General features: G+C 50.1%; 1 protein-coding gene across 8 annotated transcripts in view; it reads right to left on the reverse strand.

The window, feature by feature from the left end:
* LOC103632770 (kinesin-like protein KIN-7I) overlaps window positions 1–27,905 on the reverse strand; it is a 56,630-nt gene that overhangs the window by 8,863 nt on the left and 19,862 nt on the right. For 7 of the 8 annotated variants that reach the window (XR_004851510.1, XM_020540943.3, XM_020540940.3 and 4 more), the window contains exons 18-28: window positions 16,176–16,265; window positions 15,799–15,948; window positions 9,410–9,523; window positions 9,239–9,325; window positions 8,932–9,135; window positions 8,676–8,834; window positions 7,648–7,854; window positions 7,464–7,553; window positions 7,256–7,393; window positions 6,479–6,582; window positions 344–413 (exon numbers count right to left, since the gene is read on the reverse strand). Coding sequence is in view for 7 of the 8 variants with exons in the window: in XM_020540943.3 (XP_020396532.1) it covers window positions 344–413; window positions 6,479–6,582; window positions 7,256–7,393; window positions 7,464–7,553; window positions 7,648–7,854; window positions 8,676–8,834; window positions 8,932–9,135; window positions 9,239–9,325; window positions 9,410–9,523; window positions 15,799–15,948; window positions 16,176–16,265 (1,413 nt within the window). In the remaining variant the exon portion in view is untranslated. The remainder of the gene's footprint in view (window positions 1–343; window positions 414–6,478; window positions 6,583–7,255; window positions 7,394–7,463; window positions 7,554–7,647; window positions 7,855–8,675; window positions 8,835–8,931; window positions 9,136–9,238; window positions 9,326–9,409; window positions 9,524–15,798; window positions 15,949–16,175; window positions 16,266–27,905) is intronic. The other variant, XM_020540944.2, reaches the window with a different exon arrangement.

Below are 27,905 nucleotides of genomic sequence, written 5' to 3' on the forward strand. Positions count from 1 at the left end.
ATGTTCCAGTTGTATAACCAATAGTATTAGTGAAAAAATGTGGTCAATCTTGTTAATTGGAACACTAAAAACAAATAGCACCTTGGTGATTATTATCGAATATCTCTTAATGCAATGACACGCAGGAGATGAGAAAAACAAATTGGTTTTGCAGAATAAATTTGGTGAAATTGTTGGTTGTATAATGCTGAGCCTCATGTAGATTATGATGGATGTAGCCTGTCGTAGAGATAAGGCCAGTCAGGATTACCAACGATCTTAATCTACCATGTCTCGGTGTGTTGGAAAACTTTGAAGGCCCAAAGCAAAGTAGAGCAAAATAAGCATATACTATAAAACTTACATTTTCACACGCAGCACCAGGAATGGTTCCTCCATTCTCCACAATTTGGTCGGATGCTTTACAAGCCTCGCTGATGAATGGGACATTTCTATTGTAAGCAAAGAGTGAAGCAATGCAAACACACTCCATCTAAAGAAAAACACTTCTCTACTGGACCCAATACATTAAATATTATTGTCCAGAACCAGTTATTGATTGACCTGTAACCATATTAAAGTTTATTATAAACTCACTGATTGTTTGACTTTTAAAATTACCTCGGAACATTTAAAATAATGCCCAATAACTCAGAGCACGTCAATACAAAATGTACAAATTTGATGAAAAGCATAATCAAGTTCTTCTATATTTTGATTTGAAAGTACCTCAACAGGGTTCTTTTTAAAACTCAGAAACCTTCCCTAATTCATGTTAGAAAAACTATGAAATAAAGATATTAGAAACATCTCAGGTGTTAGATTGGGCTGATCAGGCCTATCATATGTGCTAATCAGACCTCTCATATGTGTTAGATTGGGCTGATCAGACCTGCCTCATATGTGTTGATCAGGCCTACCATATGTACCTAGGCGTTTATGGTAGTTGATCATAGATTAGGCAAGGATCTCCATTGCTTGGCTGCTTTCTATAAACCTTAGATGACCTTGCCTATATATTGTACACCCCTTGTACCTCTATAGTCAATCTACCATTCCCTAAGCCATATCTCCTTTCATGGTATCACGAGTCTAGGTTTCACCTTGGCTTCCCCCTCTTCCGCTGCCTAGCGTGTCGGCTCTCAGTCCTACTACGTCTGCATGGCGGCTTCCTCTGCCACGTGGCACCTACTCTCCTCCCCCTCCCCTCGACACCATCCCCCACGCCACCACAGTCGCCCAAGGATCATGTCGTCAAGACGGCCGTCGGCAACACCCTCCTCGCCGACTCCGCCTCTACTGTGTCCACTGTCCAACAGGACATAGGGCGCCAGCAGGCCTACGACACGGCCCTAGCCCGTGCCGCTCAAGCCAAGGAGGCCACGGCCGCCGCTGCCATCGCCATCCCTCACGGATCTTTATGCCACCATGCTCCTTCACAAGGCCGGCCAATGGGCCACACCCAGGATTTATAACCTCATAGCTGCCCTGGACTCCTAGGATCTGCAGTACCTAGCCATGCTTTCAACACGGCGTCCCTAACTCACATCTTCGACCAATGAATTGTATTTCGACTCAGGTGCTACTTCTCACATGACCTCTACTTCCAGCACCCTTTCACATACTTGTTTTTTTCGAAAACGTGGGAGAGCTGCGTATCATTATATTAAGAAGAATAGGTGAGGCAAGAAGAAACCTCATACAACTCCACGCAAACCCACATACACTGGATTATAGGTAGAAAAATAACAACAAAAGACATCTAGACCCGTGACCGTGGAGACTCTAAAATAAAGATTACCGACTGGTTCACTGGAGCATAAGGATGCTAGATAAATCACTGGCTCCAGCCCTACACCAGAGGTGAGACTCCTCCTTGACCCAATTGATGACCATGCTGGAACTAGGCTGCACACCATTAAATACACAACGGTTGCGGTGATTCCATATGGCCTAAGCACCAAGTATGATCAAAGAATTCAAGCCCTTGTGCAGCCCCTTGTATGCTGGATCAGCAGGAACTGCAGCAACTCCTTCCCACCAATCCTCAAAGGAAGAGCTCTCAAGGTTAGGAGCAAGGTGCTGCAGTCCGACAGATTTCATAATCTGAAACCAGACTTCCCGTGAGAAAACGCAGGAGACTAACAAATGGTTTAGTGTCTCTTCCTCTTGATCACACAGAGGACAGAATTGAGGGTGAGGCAGTCCTTTCTTTGCTAGGCGGTCTGCTGAGCAGCGACCGTGAGCCACAAGCCACATGAAGAACTTGCATTTACTAGGAGCCCAAGTTTTCCAAATCCTTTCCCAAGGTTTAAAAGTTGTTGCTCCAAGAAAGAAACCGGCATATGCCGATTTGGCACAGTAAAAACCTGAGCTTGAAAGCAGCAAGATATGCTTATCCTCTTGATCCGGGTTTAAAGCCCAGTCTGCAGTGAGGTCCAAAACATTGAGGAAATCAGACAAAACATTTACAGTGATAGCTTCTCTGATGTCATGCACCCAGTTCCTTGAATTGAGGGCATCGTGGACACTCCTCATTTTAGCCCTAGAAGAGACCAACTTGACCAAATGAGGGGCCAGCTAACTTAGACTCTGGTCATCGATCCATTTATCTGTCCAAAACAAGGTGTTTTTACCGTTGCCCACCACCGAAGAAACCACAGCCGAGAAGAAGGCCTTAACCGAAGGATGAGCATTTATTTTAAAGGATGCCCAAAGCCTGCCAATATCAGTTTTTTCAACCAGAGCCAGCGCAATCTAAGAGCCCAACTCATCAAATGCAGGTTTAAGATATCCAATCCTCCAAATTCTTTTGGTCTAATAACCTTGTTCCAAGCTACCAAACAATGTCCTCCCATAGCTTCTTTCCTCTCTCTCCACAGGAAATTTCTTCTGATTTTGTCAATTGCTTTGATAACCCAAGAACAAGAAGGAATGTCCATGGCCATCATTAAGTAAATAGTCATTGAAGACAAGACAGTCCAGACAAGAATGAATCCTTGCGACTGGCTCCGCGGAGTTGCCTCATTCCTAGCACCTTAATAATATTCTTGTTTCCCTCCAAATAATTAAGAATCTTATCTATGTTCGCCAGTTGCTCGGTGAAGGATCTGCACTCCAAGAACATGGTCGCCATGTGCAATAGCTCTAGGTCGCTATACTCTCTGTGTTCCTCTGATTCATTCCTTGGTCACCAAGGTCCCCTCCCCTGTGTGGCATCAATAGCATGGCTACCCCGGTACTGAGGCATTGTCAAAACTTGCTTCTAGTGTGTCTTATCAGATAGAGGATTGCTCAATCTTATGCTTATCAGTTAGGGCGCCATGTTTGTCTGCCCTTTCCTGTCTCTACGTCTCGTGCATCTAGCAAGTTTGATATTCTACATTGTGATATGTGGACATCTCCATTTATTAGTGTCTTATGTTGCAAATATAATTTGGTCATTCTAGATGATTGCACTCATTATTTGTGGACTTTACCTCTGCACCTCAAATCTAACACTTTCAGCACACTCGTCGCCTTCATCTCCTACACCTCAAAGCAACTTGATGCCTCCGTGAAGGTCGTCTAGTGCGACAAGCGTGAATTTGACAACTCTAGTGTCCATCTCTTCTTCCTCACTCAAGGCATCCACCTTCGCATGTCCTGCCCCTATACGTCACCTCAAAATGGTAAAGCTGAACGCATCATTAGCACCATCAATAATGTGTTCACTCCCTTCTATTTTAGGCCCACATGCCTCCCTCGTGCTAGGTCGAGTATCTCTCTACAGCAACATCCTTGATTAACATTTTACCCACCAAAACCCACGGCCTCTGCAAGTGCTCTCAGCCTCATCAAGGTAGACCCTAGAGTGCCCACGGTGCTCCCCACTTCGTCGGCGCCTTCTATTGCTCCTCTGACGCACGCGCTCTATGTCCCGTCGGCACGAGTTGGTGTGCTGCTATGGAGGATGAAGATGTTGCTCTTCTAGTGAACCACACATGGGATCTTGACCCTCGCCCGCCATATGCCAACATGGTGACGAGCAAGTGGTTCTTCAAGCACAAGTTCCACATAGACGGGTCACTTGAGCGCTACCGCTACAAGGCGTGTTGGGTCCTCCGTGGCTTCACCCAGCGACAAATCATGGTGGTGAAACCAGCGGCTATTCACATTGTGCTCTCTTGCCCTCTCTTGCCATTGGCCTGCTCACCAGCTCGATGTGAAGAATGCTTTCCTCCATGGCACTTTGACCGAGACTATCTACTATATGCAGTCATCCGGTTTCGAGGACCTAGCCCACCCAGACTTTGTTTTCGGCTCAACAAGTCTCTCTACGGGCTCAAACATGCTCCTCATGCAAAGTACAATAGGTTTGCTACACATCTGACTTCTCTTGGGTTTATTGAAGCTTATTCGGACACTTTGATCTTCATCTATCGGCATGGATCAAACTATGCTTATCTACTCCGTTATGTTGACGACATCGTTCTCACAGCCTCCTCATCTACTCGTTCGACAAATTATCTCGGCCCTCCAGTACGAATTCTCCATGAAGGATCTGGGTGAGCTACACCACTTCCTCAATATGCATGTTCAATGTTGCGGCGATGGTCTTCTCTCTCAGAAATAGTATATACTCAACATTCTTCCAACACTAGTTGACACAAACCCCAAGGTGGCTATTGCTAATGGTACGCCTGTGGCCGACACCATGGATTTTCGCAGTCTTGCCGGTGCCTTACAGTACTTGACCTTCAATCGCCCAGATATAACATATTTCGTACAACAAGTCTGCCTTCACATGCATGATCCCGGGAGCCTCACCTTGTGGCTCTAAAATGGATTCCTCGCTACGTTCGAGGTACTCTTCACCTAGGTCTTCTATTGTGACCTTCCATGACTATTGATTTTGTAGTTTACGCTGATGCTAATTGGGCTGGTTGTCCAGGTACACGCAAGTCCACCTAAGGTTATCATGTGTTTCTTGGTGACAACCTCATCTCTTGTCCTCCAAGCATCAAAACATTGTATCAAGGTCCAGTGCTAAGGCTGGGTATCGTGCAGTTGCTAATGGAGTCATCGAAGCCACCTGGTGCGCCAACTCCTTCTAGAGCTTCACGCCCTCACTTCATCGCGCCACACTAGTATATTGCGAAAATATCAGTGTCGTCTACATGACCTCCAACCCGGTCAAGCATCAACGAACCAAACACATTGAGATTGAATTTCACTCTGTTCGAGAGTGAGTCGTTGTTGCCTGTTGGTGATCTTCGTGTACTTCGTGTCCCAACGTCGTCTTAGTATGCGGACATATTCACCAAGGGACTGCCATCTTTAGTCTTCATTGAGTTTAGGTCCAATCTAAATGTGTAAAGTGGTTGAAGATCAGACTGTGGGGGTGTCAGATTCGCTGATCAGGCCTACCATATGTGTTGCTCAAGCCTGCCATATGTGTTAGATTGGGCTGATCAGGCCTATCATATGTGTTGATCATGGTGTTTCTGATAGTTGATCATAGATTAGGCAAGGATCATTATTGATTGGGTGCTTTCTATAAACCTTAGACGATCCTTGCCTACATATTCTACACCCTTGTACCTCTATAATCAATCTACTATTCCCCAAGCCATATCTCCTTTCACCATGTACAAGCTCATACATAACATGTTACTAATCCTCGGTCAAAGAAAAAAACTAGCCGAGGAGGGAAAGACCGTCCTCCCAGTATTATATTAAGAGACTGAAACATGGTCTCGACCAAAAAAATCCCCGAACCCAAGGACTGTCATCTTTAGTCTTCATTGAGTTTAGGTCCAGTCTAAATGTGTAAAGTGGTTGAAGATCAGACTGTGGGGGTGTATCAGATTGCGCTGATCAGGCCTACCATATGTGTTGCTCAAGCCTGCCATATGTGTTAGATTGGGCTGATCAGGCCTATCATATGTGTTGATCATGGTGTTTCTGATAGTTGATCATAGATTAGGCAAGGATCATTATTGATTGGGTGCTTTCTATAAACCTTAGACGATCCTTGCCTACATATTCTACACCCTTGTACCTCTATAATCATTCTACTATTCCCCAAGCCATATCTCCTTTCACCATGTACAAGCTCATACATAACATGTTAGTAATCCTCGGTCAAAGAAAAAAACTAGCCGAGGAGGGAAAGACTGTCCTCCCAGTATTATATTAAGAGACTGAAACATGGTCTCGGCCAAAAAAATCCCCGAACCCTGGCCCCCCATCTCTTGCGGGCCGTCATCGCCCACTCTGCAACGGCCCAGCCAGAGGGTGGCGCGCAGGACGTAACCCGGGAGCGAGCAAGGCATAGCGAGGAGATCTTTTAACCAATCCTGAAATTCGCCCCCGAGGGGGATCGAACCCAGGACCTGGAGGTGCTACTCAGAAGCCTTAACCATTACGCTAGAGGTCCTTTCACAGTCAAAGAACACTGAAAGCACATAAAGACACACAAATGCCTTGATAAAAAAGGCTCAATGAAAAGACTAACCTGCATTCCGTTACTTTCTCATTCATGTCACTCTTCATGGAAAGCACCAGTTTATCCTCCATTGTTTTGCATTGTTCTCTACAACACCCTAGCTCTTGCATCACCTAATTGTGCATTACAATATATCATTCAATACATAAGTTTTTTTGATTTTGAATGGTAAAACAGTATATAATATATACATTAAACCCAAAGGCCCTTTGTAGACCAATATGTTTTTTTACGGAGAAAGGTTGTAGGGGAAACCCCTATAGAAAAATTTATCAAGACTGAGGAAAACAAATTTTACAAAGTCAAAAGAACCAAACGGAGATTCGTAGACCAATATGTTAGAGTGGACGCACTAACCAGCTCAACCCAAATGCCTAAGCTATTAGAAGGTAGTAAATCCACTTATACACTTCAACATCCCTACTCACGTGCAGCCAGAGAGAAAGGCGCAAACGTGGAAATAAAGGGGCGGAGAGCCGGAGACACAAATAAAGCCTCTACCAAGATTCGAACTCAAGATCTTTGGCTCTGATATCATGTTAGAGTTGACACACTAACCAGTTCAACCCAAAAACCTAAGCTATTAAGAGAAGGTAGGCAATCCATTTATACACTACAACACAATAATCCATATTTGGCAATGCTATTATTAGTGAAAAATAACATGGAATCACATTCAACGTAAGGCCTCTATGAAAAGCATCTAGGCAATGCCAAGATAGGAAAAATCCACCTGGTAGATGCGTACATTAGGGGAACTAAAAAATGCAATCCTATCAAAGGTACCTTCATCAAATCTTCTGAAAGTTTGTGGTTCTCATCAAGGCAGATGTTCAATCTATGATTAGCTTCTACATATTCTTTCTCCTTTGCTGTCCAAATTGATCTTTCAGATTCCATGTCCAAAAGGGCATCAGTAAGTTGCTGCATTCATTTGAAAGAAAATGAAATCATTTCATATAACATATAAATGGGTAAAAGTGTAGTGTTTTACCATTCCCAAATCTTCCTTTTCCCTTGATACAGAATTGAGAGAAGTCTCCAAACTTTTAAGGGAAGATTCAGATGCAATTAACTTTTCAGTCTGCATTACAAAAAGATAGAAAAAATGGATAGAAAAAATGGATGCACAAGAGCCAATGAGATCAAAGATATTTGCAAAGATATGTTATGTATACCAAGAGTGTGATCTCGTTGCTAAAGGAGTTCCTTTCTGATTCTGCTAAGTTCAGTTTATTCGCAAGATCTTCTAGTTCAGATGTTATAAGCCCTACTTTAGACAACGCTTCATCCTTTTCATCAATTGAAGTGACAAGAGCTTCTTGTAAAGAATAAATTTCAGCATCCATATCAAAAGCATGCATCTCAAGATTTTGGTAGTTCTCCTGAATGTTGAAAGAAAAAAGATAAATGAGATTCTTGGTCAAACATGTCTATCTCTTTAGGGCTAGTTTGGAGCAAGAGAATTGAAGGGGATTGAGGGGGCTAAAATCCCCTTCCTATTCAAAATTAAATAGGAAGGAGATTTTAGCCCCCTCAGGGCTAGTTTGGAAGCAAGGGGAGACAAACCTAGGGAGGGAAACCCTCCATAAATAACTAAATATCTTATTTAAATGACACTCCTTGGAATTGCTACCCGGGGAAATGATAGGAATCCCGGAGGGGATTCGGATTCCCAAACTAGCCCTCAATCCCCTCCAATTCCCTTGCTCCCTGGCCCTTAGGGCTTGTTCGGTTCTACCCCAATCCATATGGATTGAGGGAGATTGAGGGGGTTTCAATCCCTACTAAGTCAAAATCCCCTTCAATCCGTATCAATCTCCTTCAATTCATATGGATTGAAAATAACCGAACAAGCCCTTAAGGATCTGTATTCCCCCCTCTCTTTAAGGTAGAGAAAGGGAGAGGGGTTACCAAACCCTTGGAGAATTATCTACACAAAATGTGAGAGCACCTGGGATCAAACCCCAGGTGGGCGCCAATCAACTAGAGGCTCTACCAGCTAAGCTATTGCTTCCTTGTCCAGCAGAGATGATCTCAAAGGAAAAATTATGCATTAAGCATCTACAGTGATATGTAAAAGTCGACCTGTAACTGATAGCAATGTTAGACCAAGACCCTGATATGTACACCAAACTGAGAATTATGCATTAAGCAGCCCAGTACATCCTAGAAAAGTGTGGGGTTTGCAAAGAATAACACATACCTGCATGTGACCAAAAGCACCAGAACTTTCCTGTGGCATGGAATTCAGTTCATGCCTTTTGTCAACAGTAGCTGAATCACGTTTCCGTAAATCACGTTCAAGCAAAGTTCTCTGGCTTTGCAATTTCTTAATTTCTTTGTGGGCCTCTGCTTTCTCACTCTGGTAAAAGAACATGCATCAACTATACATCAGAAACAGCTGGCTTTTAAGTGGCAATAAAATTTATATAAACAATGGCATGTTGCTTGTTGGTAACCTGAAGTTTTGTTTTCTCCTGAATGGAATTCTTAAGTTTGTCCTCCGTCTCTCTTAACTTTGATTTAGTTCTATCAAGTTCCTTTCGGATAGATTCCTTTTCTTTCATCAAAGAAGATGATGACAAGATAGATACTTCCTTCTGGAGGTTTAGGAGCTCTAAAAGAATGGCATCCTTCTCCAATTCATGTTGAAGAGTACAGTCCTGAGTATAAGTAAAATATTTTAGTGCACAGATAATGAAGTTATATATTAGGTGATAGAAACTAAGAATTAAATGACTGAAAAGAACTTAACCAGTGACGAACATCTATGGCCTTCTCACAGCTTTCCAGATTGGCCTTCAGCTTATAAATCTCATTTTGTTGGTCTTGGGACTGTTCCTCCAATAGTTTCTGCACTCAAATCAAAGTAACATTGAAAAAAAGATGAGCTGCTTAGAACTTGAGCGGTTTAAGGAAAAAAGAATTTTAATATACCTTCTCCAATTCAAGTTTGTAAACTTTGTCCATCAAACAGGTTGATAGTTTTTCATAGTCCCTGATCACAGAACAGGACCGTGCACTATCTTCATGAGCAGAGTGATTTACTTCCTTTGGAAACCCAAATTACACATCAATTACATATGTGCATTAAGATGGCTTGTTGGAAACTATGTTCACAGTTAAATAAATGTAGTGCCACACTAAGCATATGAGAATTTAGTAATGTACATGATAAATAATTAGAATGACAGAGGGTTCCATCGATGAGACATTGCATGTACTATTTTTCCAAGCTTATTGTTAGAATACCCGTTTAGGGTTTGGGGTTTTCCCCGTGTAATTAATATCTCACCCCTCTGTAATGGGTCTGGCCCAGTTTACTCAGTCTATTAATACATCACCCAACCCCTGTTAGGATTAGGGTTTTCTATTCCAATATGGTACCAGAGCCAAATTAGGTTTCCTCCCCATCTGACGCTTCTCCCAGCCGCCGCACCCTCTCCTCCCTTCCCAGCCGCCGGCGACACACCTCCCTGCGCCGGCCGCCTCCCTCTCCTCCCACCTGGCCGCGCCCCTGCCTTCCTGCCGGTCCCGCGCGCCGCCGGATCCACCGCGCGCCATTCCCGACGCGCCCCCGCTGCCGGTCCTCCACTTCTGTGTCGGCCTGCCTCCACCGCGTCGGCCCTTCTCCACCCAGCCAGACGCGCCCCCGCCACCGGTCTGCCCCCACACGCCGATCATCCTCCACTTCCGCGCCGGCCTGCCTCCTCCTCCGTTGTCGGTCCGCCCCCACGTGCCAGTCATCCTCCTCCACCGCGTCGGCCCTTCTCCACCCGGCCATGGACCACCGTCATGTCGCTGCCCTGCAGAACGTCGACGCCGGCGCGCCTGACGCGGCCGCCCATGCCAGAGCAGCCGTAGGTCTGGCCCCTGCTGGCGCTGCGGCGGGTCTAGCCCCTGCTGGCATTGCTGCGGGTCTACCCCCCGCTGGCGCAGCCACCACCGGCGTCGACGCACGCCTGGCCGCACCCCTGGCCGCCAGCCTCTCCTCGCCTAGCGCCACTGCTGCGACCAGCGCACGCGCCGCCGACCTCGTCCCTTCGGGCTTGGCCTACCGGGCTACCCGGCGTGTACAGGCGCCCTTACCGGTCTTCTATCGCTGACCCGCCTCCTCAGGCAGCTGCCCCCTAGGCTCTCCACCACTCGTCCGCTCGTTGTCGATGCCACCTGGGCTTCCACGACGCTCTCCACCGACTCCACCATGTCATCGGCCATCGCGACCATCCAGGCTGCCATGGCCGCCTCTCAGGAGCGCGAGCGTGCCGCGTCTCGCGCGCTGGAACAGGAGCGCGCCCTGGCCGCCACACTGACCGCCCAGATGGCCACTGCGCAGCGTCTCGTCATCGGCCCTCCTCCGGTCGACCAGGAGACACCCTCGCCCACCCTAGAGGCTCCCCGCACCTCTGGACTCAATGCTGACCACATCGCCGCTTTCCACGCCCAGGCGGCCGGACTACAGAACATCCGGTCCCTCGTGCCCGGCGTCCTCCCACTACCCTCGCTGGAGGAGGCAGGTCCTCCTCACCTTGCGGCGCTACGCCCTCGACGACCACGTCCTCGACGACGTCGCCACCCCGTCGTCCCTGGCCTGGTCCCTGATGGACTCCGTGGTCCTCTCCTGGCTCCACGGAACCATCACCGAGCTCCAGGACATCATCCGCGACCAGGCGGACACGGGCCGTCAGGCGTGGCTCGCCCTCGAAGAACAGTTCCTCGGGAACCGGGACGCTCGCGCCCTGCACCTCGACGCCCAGTTCCACCTGTTCTCTCAGGGGGACCTCTCCGTGGACGAGTACTGCCGCCAGATGAAGGGCATGGCAGACTCTCTCCGCGACCTCGGCGAGCCTGTCGCCGACCGGACCTTGGTGTTGAACCTTTTGCGTGGCCTCAGCCCCCGCTATGGCCACCTGAAGGCTCTCATCAAGAGGACCGTTCCCTTTCCCACATTCCATGCCGTTAGGAACGAGCTTCTCCTCGAGGAGCTCACCATGGCGTCCGAGGCCCCTGCTCCGGCTCCGGCGCTCTACAGCACTCCTCCCAGCGGTCAGGCACCTTCAGGGGGCCAGGCCCCTCGCCCTCCGTCGACCGGAGCCCCTACCCGCCCCACACCTGCCGGCCCTGCGGCCCCTCGTCTGGCGTCCGCCGCCGATAGAGGTCGTCGTTCCCGCAAGGGCGGCCATGGGGGTAGCGGCTCCTCTCGTGGTGGTCCCCCCGACCGGGGTGGCGGCCAGGCGTGGTCGTCATTCTATAACCCCTGGACCGGGACCATCGCCATGTGGTTGGGCCAGGCCCCTCGTACCTCCCGTCCCCTGGCGCCGACCCTCTTGATTGCGCCACCCTACGGTGTGCCTCCCACGCCTCCCTACGGCATGCCTCCAACTCCTGCCCCTGGGGACCCCCACGACGACTTGGTCCCCGCTATCTGGAGGCTGGGACAACGCCTCCCTCGCCGTCGCTTTCAGCACCATGGCGATCACGCCTCCTTTCTCCGACTGGGTGATCGACTCTGGTGCCTCCTACCACACCACTCCCACTACAGGCACGCTCTCTCGCTCCCATCCCCCCCATTCCTCTCATCCTTCATCGATCGTCGTCGGAAACGGTTCCACTCTGCCCGTCACCTCAGTAGGTGCCTCGGTTATCCTTGGACCGTTCTACCTCAACGACGTTCTGGTAGCCCCCCACATCACTCATAATCTTCTTTCTCTTCGTCGTTTCACCACTGACAACTCCTGTTCCATTGAGTTTGACCCCTCTGGTTTCTCTGTGAAGGATCTGGCCACCAAGACTCCCCTCGCGCGCTGTGACAGCTCGGGGCCCCTCTACACGCTCCGGCCATCCACCTCCGGCGCGTCTCCGCCTCCTGCCCTGGTCTCCACCACCTCCTCCACCACTTGGCATCGTCGTCTCGGACATCCCGGACCTGACGTCATGACCAAGATTACCAGTAGCCTAGATCTTTCATGTAGTAGGGGACATTTTGAGGGCCTCTGTCATGCTTGTCAGTTAGGTCGGCATACTCGTCTCCCATTCACCACGTCTTCTTCTCGGGCTGAGCAGAATTTTGACCTGGTTCATTGTGATCTCTGGACCTCTCCTGTACTCAGTCTTTCTGGTTATAAATACTATTTGGTGATTTTGGATGAAATTTCCCATTTTTTGGACTTTTCCTCTTCGATTGAAGTCCGACACGTTCACCACCCTCACACACTTCTTCGCCTGGGTCTCCAGCCAGTTTCACCGCCCAGTCCGTGCCCTGCAGTGTGACAATGGCCGTGAGTTCGATAACCACGCCTCCCGCTCTTTCTTTCTCACTCATGGCGTCCAGTTGCGTCTCTCGTGCCCTTACACTTCTGCCCAAAACGACCGAGTCGAACGCATGATTCGCACCACCACCAATATGATCTGCTGCCTTCTCTTCCAGGCGTCTCTCCCTGCCAGCTACTGGGCAGAGGCCCTGCACACCGCCACACACCTTCTCAACCGTCTTCCCTCCAAGGCGGTGAGCCACCCTACTCCCTACTTCACCCTGTACGGCACAGCCCCCACCTACACCCACCTTCGCGTGTTCGGCTGTGCCTGCTACCCTAACACTTCCGCTACTGCCCCTCATAAGCTTTCTCCTCGCTCCACCTGCCGCCTCTTCCTTGGCTACTCCTCTGACCACAAGGGGTATCAGTGTCTGGACCTCGCCTCCCACCGCATCATCATCTCTCGTCACGTCGTCTTCGACGAGGATGTGTTTCACCTTGCTGGCCCCTCCCCACCCACCGATCTCGACTCCCTCCTCGAGTCCGATCAGTTCTCCCCCTCCTCCCAGGCGCCCCGCGTTGCGCCTTTACCCGCACCCCGTGCGGCCTCGACGTCGTGGCTCGCGCCTATTCCCGCGCCACGTGCGGCCACGTCGATCACGCCTGCGCCACGCGCGGCCCCGTCGACCACGCCTGCGCCACCCGTGGCCCCGTCGACCACGCCTGTGCCATGCGCGGCTCCGTCGACCCCTCCCGCACCATGCGCGGCCCCGTCAACGCCCACGGCTAACTTCGCCGACCCCGCGCTCATCTACCGCCGTCGCCGCCATGTCACTACCTCGACACCTGCTGACCTGGGCCCGTCAATGAGCCCGGTGCGCTTCGCCGACCCCGCCGTCGTCTATCACCGCCGCGAGTCGGCCACGCCCGCGGCCCCGAGCCACCGGTGTACCACCCGGTCGCCATCCATCGCGACCCCGGGCACGTCCACCCGATGGTGACCCGGCGCGCCGCCAGCGTTCTTTGACCTGTCGACCGGCTGATCTTGGCAGCTGATACGACTACCACTCCACCGGACGCCTCCCCGGTCCCCTCCTCCGTTCGCACCGCTGTCGCCGACCCACACTGGCGACGCGCTATGGAGGAGTACGCGGCCCTCCTAGCCAACCACACCTGGGACCTGGTGCCATGTCCACCAGGCACCAACGTGGTCACCGGCAAGTGGCTATTTCGCCACAAGCTTACCTCAGACGGCTCCCTCGACCGCTACAAGGCCCGTTGGGTCCTTCGGGGCTTCACCCAACGCCCCGGAGTGGACTACGACGAGACCTTCAACCCCGTCGTCAAGTTCGCCACTGTTCGCACCGTCCTCTCCCTCGCCCTCTCCCAGGACTGGGCAATCCATCAACTCGACGTCAAGAATGCCTTCCTCCACGGCACTCTGACGAAGACTGTCTACTGCAGCCAGCCCACCGGCTTCGTCGACGAAGCTCGTCCGGATCTGGTCTGCCGGCTGAACCGCTCCCTCTACGGCCTCAAGCAGGCGCCGCGGGCCTGGTACAGTCACTTCGCTTCCTACTTGGCCTCCATCGTCGAGGCCAAGTCGGACACGTCCCTTTTCATCCACCGCCGCGGCGACGACACCGTCTTCCTTCTGCTCTACGTCGACGACATTGTGCTCACGGCATCCACCACCGACCTTCTACAGCGCACGATCGTCGCCCTGCAGCGGGAGTTCGCGATGAAGGACCTGGGGCCCCTCCACCACTTCCTCGGCATCACCGTCGAGCACCGGCCCTAGGGTCTCTTCCTCCATCAGCGCCAGTACGCCATCGACATACTGGAGCGGGCTGGCATGTCCGACTGCAAGCCCTGCTCCACACCTGTCGACACTCAGGCGAAGCTCTTAGAGGACGACAGGCCCCCGGTCGTCGATGCGACATCCTACCGGAGCCTGACCGGCGCACTCCAGTACCTCACCTTCTCCAGGCCTGACATCGCCTACGCCGTCCAGCAGGTGTGCCTGCATATGCACACCCCGCGGGAGCCTCATCTCACCGCTCTCAAGCGGATCCTGCGCTACCTCCACGGCTCCCTCGACTACGGCCTCCTACTCCGACCATCCCCGACGTCGGAACTCGTGGTCTACACCGACGCCGACTGGGCTGGCTGTCTAGACACGCGTCGATCCACCTCCGGTTACGCCGTGTTCCTGGGCGCCAACCTCGTCTCCTGGGCCACCAAGCGGCAGCCTGTCGTCTCTCGCTCCAGTGCTGAGGCCGAGTGCCGCGCCGTGGCCAACGGCGTGGCAGAGGCCTCCTGGCTGCGACAGCTCCTCCACGAGCTCCACAGTCCCCTGCAGCGTGCCACCCTCGTCTACTGCAACAACGTCAGCGCAGTCTACCTCTCCACCAATCCCGTGCAGCATCAGCGCACGAAGCACGTGGAGATCGACCTGCACTTCGTCCGCGAGCGTGTCGCCGCCGATGACGTTCGGGTTCTCAGCGTCCCCACCACGCTGCAGTTCGCCGACATCTTCACCAAGGGGTTACCGTCGAGTGTATTTTTAGATTTTCGCTCCAGTCTCAACATCTGTACAGGATAGAGTTGTGACTACGGGGGGGGGGTATTAGAATACCCGTTTAGGGTTTGGGGTTTTCCCCGTGTAATTACTATCTCACCCCTCTGTAATGGGCCTGGCCCAATTTACTCAGTCTATTAATACATCACCCAACCCCTGTTAGGGTTAGTGTTTTCTATTCCAATACTTATAAATGTAACATAGCAATGGACTTGATTCACAACCCTCAAAGATCATGGTAGCAATTCACATTATATTTCTTTGCAGTAGTAGGATACTAGTGCCCAGGTGAAAACTAGGGAAAACCAGATTGACATTTTCATTGTTAAAGCATATGCCATACTGAATCTCTGAGCTGATGTCTATAATTGATTAAAATGCTTGCTGACACTCAATTCTGAATATCGAATAATAAAAACTAACTTAAATAAATGGCATGGTTATTCGAAGTCCAATCTGGAAATGCTATCATGCAAAATGAGATACCATACACGAATGCCTTGTGCCATGATGCAGAGATTCTGAAAGAGTTCATCAATAAAAGAAAGAGCACTGTCAACCGAGTTTCTCCACTGATCCATCTCCACATTTATTCCTTGAGTCTCCATCAATAAATTACCGAGGAATTCATATGCTAGTTCCTGGAATTTGGCAAAAAATTATATATGTACCCAGTCACGTTAATAAATCAGACTATAACATGAATGGTATGCTAGTTCCTGGAAGTCGCAAAAAAATTATAAGTGTACCCAGTCACATTAATAAATTAGGCTATAACATGAAATGGTTGCAGGAACAAACTAAATGTTAACTATGATTTTTAAAAAGAGAGTGAATGCAATGTAACTGTAAGAGGGTAACAGGGTACCTGTTTGGATTTTACAGTAGCAGATAGTGTGGACAGGTTCTCATTAGCAACCTTTGCTTGTTCTTCTGCAGCTAGAGTGATCTGCTGAAGCTGCAAATAGGCAAATAACATATGGAATGTAACAACAGCTTCAAGGTGAAGAACAAATTTCAACGAGAAGTTGTCATACAATCCCGGAAAAATAATGATGTAGAATTTTCTAAAGGATTTTTTTAGAGCATAACATCTTGAGTTGAATGTTGTAATGAGCACAACACAGAGGGCATATATATAGTACAAGGATACACACACGCATATACCTAGTAATAAAGAGCAAAGTGTTTCTTTCAATCTGTTTTTTTTTCTCTTTTCAAACTGTCCTTTCTTTCATCCTGCTTTTTTCCCATTTACGCCGCACCATGGAGGAGTACGCGGCCCTGCTAGCCAACCACACTTGGTACTTGGTGTTGTTGTCCCCCGGGCACCAACGTGGTCACCGGCAAGTGAATCTTCCGCCACAAGCTCACATCTAACAGCTCGCTCGATCGCTACTAGGCCCGTAGGGTACTTCGGGGCTTGACTCAGAGCCCCGGAATGGACTAGGATGAGGCCTTCAACCCCATCGTCAAGTTCGCCACCGTTCGGGCAGTCCTCTCCCTCCCCTCTCCCGGGACTACACGGTCCACCAGCTAGACGTCAAGAATGCCTTCCTACACGACACACTAACCGAGACGGTGTAATGCAGTCAGCCCGCCGACTTCGTCGACTCCACTTGCTCGGGTCTGGTCTGCATGTTGAACCGCTCTCTGTATGGCCTTAAGCAGGCGTCAATGGCTTGGTACAGTCGCTTTGCCTCCTACAGTCCTACTTGGTCTCCCTTGGCTTCGTCGAGGCCAAGTCAGACACGTCTCTATTCATCCATCGACACGGCAAGGACACCGTCTACCTCCTCTACATCAATGACATCGTGCCCACGGCGTCCAGTGCCGCCCTTCTCCAACGCGTGATCGCTGCCCTTCAGCGCGAGTTCTCGATCAAGGACCTAGGCCCTCTCCACCACTTCATCGGGGTCACCGTGGAGCGACCCCCCCAGGGCCTCTTCCTCTACGAGCATCAGTATGCCCTCAACATTATGGAGTGTATTGGCATGTTCAACTACAAGCCCTGCTCCACGTCTGTCGACACTCAGGGGAAGTTCTTCGACGACAACGGTCCCCCAGTCAGCGATGTGACGGCCTATCGGAGCGGTGTTTTCAGGTCGGACGACTTGCTAGTCGTTCTAGCTGACCGACTTGGGCGATTAATCGCGATTAATCATGATTAGTCGGACGACTTGGGCAATTAATCGCGATTGGTCCAAACCGACTTAGACGACCAAGGTTTTAAAGTCGTCCGACTAATCACGATTAGTCGACCTTATCGCTAGAGGGAGCTCGATTAGGGTCTCTGACTCGACTAGAGCGACTAGGAAGCAATTAGTCGTCCTAGTCGCCGACTAATCGCGATTAGTCGTCCGACCAAGTATAATGGTCGACTAGTTTTGCCTGTTTTGGGCCACTAATTCGGTCTCTATTACATGGGCCGGCCCACCAACTGTACAACACAAACACTATTTTGCCCTACTTGTACCAATATGGTACACGCATTATGCAGTGCGCAGTCGCGTGTGCACCCTTCTCCAGCGCCGCCGCACCTTCTCCAACGCAGTTGTCCTCCTCTCCTGTCGCTCTGCTGTGCTCCGGCGGCCCTCTGCTCGAGCGTCAGCTACGCCCCCTCCATCACGCGGCAGCTGTAGTCTGTAGAGCCCCCCTTTCCAAAGTTGTTTTGCAAAATATAAATACCATATAGTATATGTATGTATGCAACACTATCTCTACTCTTCAAAACTTCCTCTACAATCTTATCAAACACATTAGTTTATGCCTTCCACAGCTATCCTCCCGACCCACTAGGCCACTACGACAATGTCCCTAGGACATCTCTTGATCTTGCATACCCAGTCAAGAAATCTTGGGTCCGCCACTGAATCAGTGTACTGTTGTCCTGCTATAGCTATTGTACTGTTGCATTGCAGTCCTTCAACTTTATATATTGATATATACATATGTCTTGTTATAGGTGGACGACTATAGGACGAGTAGGAGTCGACTAGACTCGACTAATCGAGCAAATCGATGACTAATCGCGATTAGTAACCTTATCGGTGCTCGGGCGACTAGAGTCGACTAGTCGACTTTAAAACCTTGTAGACGACTAATCGTGACTAATCGAGCGACTTGAAAACAGTGACGGAGCTTCACCAGCGCCCTCCAGTACCTCACGTTTGTCTGGCCTGACATCGCCTATGTCGTTCAACAAGTGTACCTTCACATGCACACCACGTGGGAGCCCCGCCTCACCGCTCCCAAGAGGATTCTTCGCTACCTTCGCGGCTCCATCGACTTCAATCTTCTCCTCCGACCCTCCCCGACTTCTAAGCTAGTGGTCTATACCAACGCTAACTGCGTTGTCTGCTCGACACGTGTCGGTCCACATCCGGCTACGCTGTGTTTCTGGGCGCCAACCTCGTCTCCTGGTCCTCAAAGCGGCCACCCATCGTCTCTCGCTCCAGCGCTGAGGCCAAGTATTGCGCTTTGGCCAACGGCGTGGCCGAGGCCTTCTGGCTCCGCCACCTTCTTCAAAAGCTCCATAGCCCCCTCGAGCGCGCCACCCTCGTCTACTATGACAATGTCAGCTCAGTCTACCTCTCCACCAATCTTATGTAGCATCAGCGCACGAAGCACGTGGAGATCGACCTTCACTTTGTCTGCAAGCGTGTCGTCATCGGCGATGTCCGCGTTCTCTACGTCCTAACCACCTCGCAGTTCACCAACATCTTCACCAAGGGGCTTCCGTCTAGTGTTTTCACTGAGTTCCGATCCAGTCTCAACATCTGTACGGGTAGAGTTGTGACTGTGGGGGGTGTTAGAGTAACGGTTAGGGTTTCCTTGTATAGCCCTATTGTAAGAGGCTTTGGCCCACTTAACTCTTCTATTAATACATTCCCAACCCACGATTAGGGTTAGGGTTTTCTCCCATTCCAACACTATGTATCATTATATTAAAGGAAAAGAGGGCCAAAAAAGACCAAAACAGGTACAAGAGAAAGGCCTCCTCACGGTGGCCAAAAGCAAAAATACAAGAACTGAACCATAAGGAAAAACTAAAACCTATTACAACCAAAAAAACCAACTACAACTCTTCAAGCCCTAAAATGGGGGTTGTAAGAAGACAAACATTTGTAGCCCCAACTAACTCCCAAAGCTCTTTATCTTCGCATGCCCTTCTGAGAACTTTGTTGTAATGTTGGGAGAAACTTTATCAAAAACACATTGGTTTTTGTGGTTCCAAATGTCCCAAGCTCCCAAACTGACTGAGTTGAGACCTTGTCTTATCACTCCATTAATCGGGTCACTGCTCTTTCACCTGAAAGAACACCAGGTTGGGAAGCGTTTGTTACCTACCGTAGTAGGTCGCCTGTATGTATTTATAGGAGATGGAATACCATCATCAGATTACAAAAGGGCTGGCGCCAGCAATCAATCAAAACAGATTATGATTGATTGGATTCTATCTATAACAGATCTGATTGATTGCCTCAAATTATATCTATAACTGAACAGATCCTTTCCTATCTTTACACAGGCGCATCACCCTTTCCTTACTTTAAAGATACATTCTTAATATTATCTAACATCCCCCCTCAATCATAACTTGCATAAGTTAAGATTGTCTCTGAACAGATCCATCTTCTTCGTCAGAGCTTTTGTAAAACCATCTGCTATCTGGTCATTTGTAGAAATCACTCACATCCAGGAGCTTCCTTGCCACTCTTTCACGCACAAAATGGAAGTCAATTTCAACATGCTTAACACGACCATGAAAGACTGGATTGGCTGTGAGATAGGTAGCTCCAATATTGTCACACCAGATTCTTGCTGTAGGGGGACAAGAAATTTTCAGTTCCTTCAATAGAGACAGAATCCACATCAACTCAGCAGTGGCATTTGCAATAGCTTTGTATTCAGCCTCAGTACTAGATCTTGACACGGTTGGTTGTTTGCGAGCGCTCCAGGATACCAAATTACTGCCCAGAAAAACAGTAAATCCCCCTATAGAGCGCCTGTCATCAATATCTCCAGCCCAATCTGCATCAGTGAAGGCACTGACCAGCAGAGAAGGTGACTTTGAAATCTTCAACCCATGGTGAAGAGTGTATCGAAGGTACCTTAAGATACGCTTGACTGCTGTCCAGTGATCTGTTGTAGGTGAATGCAAATATTGGCACACTTTGTTCACTGCAAAACTGAGATCCGGACGAGTCAAAGTTAGATATTGTAGGGCACCTACTATGCTTCTATACCGTGTTGAATCTTCAGGCCCAAGGGGTTCACCATTGTGAAGGCTTAATTTTTCTGAAGTAGAGAGTGGTGTAGTGGTAGGCTTGCAATTTATCATACCAACTCGACTAAGAACATCTGAGGCATACTTTCTCTGCGAGAGGTGAATACCATTATCTACCTTCTGCACTTCTATTCCAAGAAAATAATGTAATGGGTCCAAAGTCTTTTAGTGCAAAATCAGTTTTCAGATCCTTGAGCAAAGCTGAGACAACATCCTGAGATGAACTTGCAACAATTATGTCATCGACATATACAAGCAAGAAGATGGTGATACCTTCCTTGATGTAAAAGAACAGAGAGGTGTCTCCTTTGGATGCTTGAAAACCTAGCTGCAATAGTTTGTCACTGAGTCTGGAATACCAGACTCTAGGTGCCTGCTTCAGACCATAAATGGTCTTGTCAAGCTTGCAAATGTGGTGTGGCTGCAGCTTGTCTTCGTAACCTGGTGGTTGCTTCATATATACATCCTCCTCAAGAATGCCATGAAGAAACGCATTCTGAACATCAAGTTGTTGTAGTGACCACCCTTGTGAAACAGCTAGAGAGAGAATAACCCGAATAGTGGCCGCCTTCACTACTGGACTGAATGTGTCCTCATAGTCAATCCCGTACCTTTGCTTGAAGCCTTTAGCGACTAATCTAGCCTTGTATCTATCCAGAGTACGATCTGCCTTCTTTTTGACCTTGTACACCCATCTACAATCAATAATATTTTTTATTCCTTCTGGCGGAACCAAGTGCCAAGTCTTGTTCTTAGCCAAGGCCTCAAATTCAGCATCGATTGCATGCTTCCAGTTTTCAGCACCCAAGGCCTCCGCTAAATTTTGGGGCTCACTAGTGGCAGCCAAACAGCCATACTTGATGCGCTGTATTGTACCATTCTGGAGCCGAGTACGAGGTCTCAGATCTATGTAACCACCTGCAGCTGAAGCACTTTCAGTTCCTTCCATGAGAGACACATGTTCTTCTGATTCTGAAGCACTTTGAAACGATGGTGAAAACACACCCTACTAGCAGATCATCAATGTTTTCCCCTTCTTGGTCGCATGGCAAACACCGCTCCAGATGCTCTAAACCCTTCTTTGCAAGTCTATTGCAGTCCAACATTTATTATAGATGGCCAGCCAGAGAAAGAAGTGGCATTTCAAAGGAGCCCATGTTTTCCCAATCCTAACATAAGACTCAAACAAGACAAGTCCTACAAAGAAGCTCTCATAAGCAGATTCCATCTTGTTTTTCTTTATTTCCTAGCCTTCCATATCCTGTATGTGACCCAGATTCATGACCCATGCTCATAAGAATTAAAATAACTCATTTTCACGATGATACAAAATTCAATTAAAATACGTAATGGGTTAAGTGCAACGTATGGGCACGTTTGCTAGTTTTAGATAAGAAGGGTGATGGCATCATATTTTACAGATATTGTGACATATTTAGCTAAGGGTGAGCCTGGAAGTGTAGAGTTTCTCCACTTGGGGCTTTGTAGGTCCTATCCTATGTTCAAACCAACTTCCTTCCATAATTAAGCAAGGGTAAGGCTGTATAGAAAATCCCTCGACTCCACCATGTGTGGGAGATTTCAGCACAAGGCATGCCCTTTTATATCTCTACTATATTGGAATGGAAAATGCAATGGTAAATACAAATCGAAAAAATATATAGAATCTAAATTAGATTTGTTTTTCCCGAAGCGCAAGAGAGTTGCGCATCTTTATATATTAGAGAGGAGAAAATGTCTTACAAAAGAGGGAGCCTTGCTAGGCAAGATCCCATAAATCACACACACAAGAGGACTATTACATAATGGGAACATAACTCGACCTAGCCACATTAAGAGCTTCAGCTAAGCCAAAACTCACAAGAAGTTTAGCTCCCGCCATCATCCAGCAAACTAATTCATCTAAGAAGTTTCTTTGCACTTTGCCTATGGAAGGAGATTCCCCATCAAAGATGACCCGGTTAAGCAAGAAGGGGTTGTTTTTGCTAAGGATTTTAGACATATTAGCCTCATTCATAGTTTTGCCAAGCTCTTTACCAAGGTGCTTGCTAAAAGGCTACGGGATCACATGGAGAAACTGATATCCAAAAATCAAAGTACTTTCATCAAAGGGTGCTTCATCCAAGATAATTTCATGCTTGTTCAACAAACGACTAGATTCCTCCTCTCAGAAATAACCAAGGATTCTCCTCAAATTGGACATTTCCAGAGCATTCGATTTCGTTTCCTGGCCTTTTCTTCTAGAGGTGTTAGAGAGGGTTGGTTTTGGGCCTGAATGGCGCGATGTGCTCAGTGGGCTGCTCATGACATCCTCTACTCATATCCTTCTCAATGGGATGCCTGGTGATTTCATTACACATAGAAGGGGGCTGCAGCAAGGGGACCCTTTGTCCCCATTGTTGTTTGTGCTAGTCATGGACAATCTCAATGCGCTTATTATCAGGGCATCGGATGATGGACTGCTCCAACCTCTATCTTCGCGTTCTATTCAACATTGGATCTCTATATGTTGATGATGTGGTACTCTTTTTACGGCCGGGGTTGCTAGTGACCTTAATATTGTTGCTCGGATTTTGGATCTTTTTGGAGATGCTACTTGTTTGAAAACCAACATTTAGAAGAGTAGAGTGGTGTCGATTCAGTGTTCTCCTGCTAATATGCAGACGGTCCAAGATTGTTTTCCTTGTGGTTTGGATGTGTTTCCAACCATGTATTTGGGTTTACCTCTTACCCTAAAGAAGCTCAGTAAGGCTCAGTTGCAACCCATAATTGAATTACTAGCTGACCTCCTTCCTGCTTGGAAGGCCAATTTGATGACTAGGCTAGCAGGGCCATCCTAGTTCAGTCTGTCCTCACTGCCACCATTATTAACCGTGTTATGGCTCTTGACCTTCCAAAGTGGGTGATTAAGGCCTTTGATAAGATTCGTCGCAATTTCCTTTAGAGGTCGCAATTTCCTTTGATAGGAATATTTCTTATCTGATTCCAGATTCCATGTGTCTATCTTCCTGTTCAGTTAAGGTCACTTCTTGAACATAATCCCAGAGTCTGAAAAATTCTGCAAAATGCTGCCAGGAAAGCCCACCCTGAATGTCATTGACCCAGTTATTATTATTATTCAGGACTTCAACAACATATTTTCTTCCTCTTGTTCTAACTGAGACATTAGCAAAATTGTTGGTGCCAGGTTCTGAACAGATTTTCCATCTATCCATTGATCCATTCAGAATAGGGTGTTGTTACCATTTCCAACCTCTGTCACTACTATTGCTGAGAAAAGGGCCATAGCATCATTGGGATGAGAGGGGAGTTCCAAGTCTGTCCACGGTCGATCAGCCCTCACTTTCTTATGGCATTGCCACCTTATCTGCAAAGCCCATGCCATGACATTCAAATTGGGTATACCAAGTCCTCCCAACTCTATTGGTCGAGTGACCTTATCCCAAGCCACTAGACAGCAACCCCCATTGGCATGTTCTCTGCCGTTCCACAAGAATCATTTTCTGATTTTATCCACTGCCTTCATGAACCACTTGGGAACATTAGTAGCAATTAGCAAATAAATAGGTATTGCAAATAGAACATATCTAACCATGGTGGCTCTGCCAGCCCTGTTCATTAGAGTTCCTTTCCATGTTGGAAGCTTGACTGCAATTTTCTCCACCCAAGGTATGAGGTCAGTCTTTCTCAGTTTCTTATTGGACAAAGGCAACCCCAAGTACACACAAGGAAATTCTGCTCTGGTACAAGGTAAAATCTCATCTGCAATGTTTTCAAGTCGTTCGATTAGTCGCAATTAATCGTCCAAGTCGGTTTGGACCAATCGCGATTAATCACCCAAGTCGTCCGACTAATCGTGTCATGTACGTTCAACCGTATATCCGTAGGGGGAGGCGCGCGCGGGACATTCGCCGCGCTAAGGAACGCGCCAACCGCGCAGCAGGAGATCGCGCAGATCAGGGGGATCGCGTAGAACGGGAAAGGGCGCCAGTGATTGGCGCAGAACAGGAAAGGGCGCCAGTGATTGGCGGCTAGGAAGGAAAGGGCTAGAAAGGAAAGGCCTAGGAGTGATTGGCGGCTAGGAAGGAAAGGCCTAGGCAGGAAACTAAGTTTTGGGCAGGTTCTATAATCAAGGAGAGCTTCTCCATTTGCGTTGGCCGCTGGCCTTATAAATTGATTGTAACCGGACCTTTGAAAGCAAGCAATAATCAGTTGCTCTCACATTTCTACCTTTGTTAAGCCTGCGGTTGGGAGGCATACTCCCCACCGGAGAAGACGGCCGACGGCTACGAGCTGCGTAGCCGCGGTCCGGCGAGTCAAGGGTACTCAGTCCTTGACAGCTTGGTATCCCGAGTCAGGCGCTCCTCGCCTGACCACTCCCGGCCCACCGTGCCCTCCACCAACAACGCTCACCAGCCAGCAGCCGCTCCACCATCGCCCACTTCGCTACCCGCAGCCACCACCATGTCCGAGCCCACCCTCGCCGACGTGATCCAGATGATGAAGGACATGCAGGCCGACATAGCCGGGCTGAAGGAGAAGTCTGACGCATTGTCGTCCAACGGCGGCCGCACCGACGCTCCCCGCGACCTTGATCGTCCACCGAGGTTCCAGAAATTGGACTTCCCACAGTACGATGGCAAGTCAGATCCTCTCCTCTTCGTCAACAGGTGTGAATCATACTTTCGCCAGCAACGTACCATGGGGGAAGAAAGGGTGTGGATGGCCTCGTATAATCTCGAGGGCATCGCACAACATTGGTTCATCCAACTCCAGGACAACGAAGGGACGCCTCCGTGGGGTCGCTTCAAGGAGTTGCTCCATCTACGGTTCGGCCCTGCTCTTCGGTCGACGCCGTTGTTCGAACTCGCCGAGTGCCGCCGCACCGGATCCGTTGAGGACTACTCCAACCGGTCCAACTCTTCACCGGGGGGCTCCTGCCACCACTCAGTCACGCGGTGCGGATCCACAACCCGGAGGCGCTGGCGGCCGCCATGAGTCTGACGCGACAGATTGAGTTGATGGAACTCGATCGACAGCCTCCGGCTCAGGCTCGGCCAGCATCGCGAGGCCTACTACCGGCACCAAAGCAGGCGCTTCCGGCGCCCCAGCAACAACTTGCTCTCCCCGCGCCGCCGATGGGCGCACCTCAGGGCCGCGACGAAGGCAACAACAGACGGTTGTCGACGGAGGAAATGGTGGATCGGCGCCGCCAGGGCCTCTGCTTTAACTGTAATGAGAAGTATACCTGTGGCCACAACCGTTTCTGCAGGCGGATTTTCTTCATCGACGGCGTGGAGATCGATGACGCAACAAACATGACAGAGACAGTCGAGACAGATGCGCCCAGTTTCTCCTTGCAGGGGGTGGCCGGGGTCGCAGAAGCCGACACGATGCTGATCGCTGTCACCCTCGGCCCGGTGTCTCTGGTCGCACTGCTAGACTCGGGCAGTACCCACAACTTCATCTCCACAACAGCGACGCATCGCTCCAGCCTCCCCACCCAACGTCGACCACGCCTCACGGCAATGGTGGCCAATGGCGAGCGGATCACCTGCGTCGGCGTCCTCCGCAACACGCCGCTCCACGTCGACAGGGAAGCCTTCCCGGCCGATCTCTTCGTGATGCCCTTGGCCGGGTACGATGTCATCCTCGGCACCCGCTGGCTCGGCGCACTGGGACCAATTGTGTGGGACCTCGCAGCTCGCCACATGACGTTCCAACAAAGGGGACGCTCCACCACCTGGGCAGGCACTCCAGGCAACAAAGGGCCGGCGGTGCGCACCACGACCGAGGGCGACGCGCTACTGGAGGCTCTCCTGGACGCGTTTGAGGAGGTCTTCGCGGCTCCTACGGGCTTGCCTCCCAAGCGGGCCCACGATCGTCGCACTCTCCTTAAACCGGACGCGCAACCGGTGGCCGTTCGCCCCTACTGGTACCCGGCGGCCCACAAGGATGAGCTGGAGCGGCAGTGTGCGGCCATGATTGACCAGGGGATTGTGCGTCGCAGCGACTCCCCGTTCTCGTTGCCTGTCCTCTTGGTCAAGAAGCCCGATGGGTCATGGCGCTTCTGTGTCGACTACCGAGCCTTGAACGCCCTCACCGTCAAGGACGCGTTTCCGATTCCTGTGGTGGAGGAACTCCTCGACGAGCTCCATGGCGCCAAGTTCTTCACCAAGCTGGATCTCAGGTCGGGATATCACCAGGTGCGCATGCGGCCGAAAGATGTACACAAGACCACGTTCCGCACCCACGACGGCTTGTACGAGTTCCTGGTGATGGCGTTCAGGCTCTGCAACGCCCCCGCCACGTTCCAAGCTCTGATGAACGACGTGCTCCGGCCGTTCCTACGCCGATTCGTGCTGGTATTTTTGATGATATTCTAATTTACAGCAAGACATGGGCAGATCATCTCCGCCACCTCCGGGCGGTCCTCGATGAGCTGCGCCGCCACCAGCTCTTCGTCAAGCGCTCTAAGTGCTCTTTTGGCGCGCCCTCCGTCGCCTACCTCGGCCACATCATCTCAGCGGCAAGCGTGGCCATGGACACGGCCAAGGTAGCGGCCATTTACGACTGGCCACCGCCTCGCTCCGTCCGGGCCATGCGGGGCTTTTTAGGCCTCGCAGGATACTACCGCCGATTCGTGAACAACTACGACACGATGGCTGCTCCCCTCACGGCCCTCCTCAAGAAGGACGGCTTCGTCTGGGATGACGCGGTGAAGGTCGCCTTCACGGTACTCAAGGCGGCCGTCACGTCTGCCCCCGTCCTCGCCATGCCGGACTTTGCCAAGCTATTCGTTGTCGAGTGCGACGCGTCATCTCCGGGTTTGGCGCGGTACTTGTCCAGGAAGGACACCCAGTGTCCTTCAGCCGGTCGGTCGCGCCCAGACATCGGGCGCTCGCAGCCTACGAGCGCGAGCTCATCGGCTTGGTCCAGGCGGTCAAGCACTGGCGGCCCTATCGGTGGGGGCGCCACTTCATCGTCAAGACTAACCACTTCAGCCTCAAATACCTCCTCGACCAGCGGCTCGCCACGATACCTCGCCATCACTGGGTTGGCAAGCTCTTGGGCTTCGACTTCGTCGTTGAGTACCGCTCCGGCGCCACGAACACTGTCGTTGACGCCCTGTCCAGACGGGACACCGAGGAGGGCGAGCTGCTGGCTGTAACAGCACCCTGCTTCGACTTCTTTAATCGTCTACGGCAGGCCCAAGCCACCGACCCGGCCCTCGTCACCATCTACGATGAGATCCGCGCAGGCACGCGCAAGGCGTCCTAGTCCATTGTGGGCGGCATGGTCGCCATG

This window comes from Zea mays, chromosome 7, assembly GCF_902167145.1.
Source record: "Zea mays cultivar B73 chromosome 7, Zm-B73-REFERENCE-NAM-5.0, whole genome shotgun sequence".
Classification (NCBI taxonomy): domain Eukaryota; kingdom Viridiplantae; phylum Streptophyta; class Magnoliopsida; order Poales; family Poaceae; genus Zea; species Zea mays.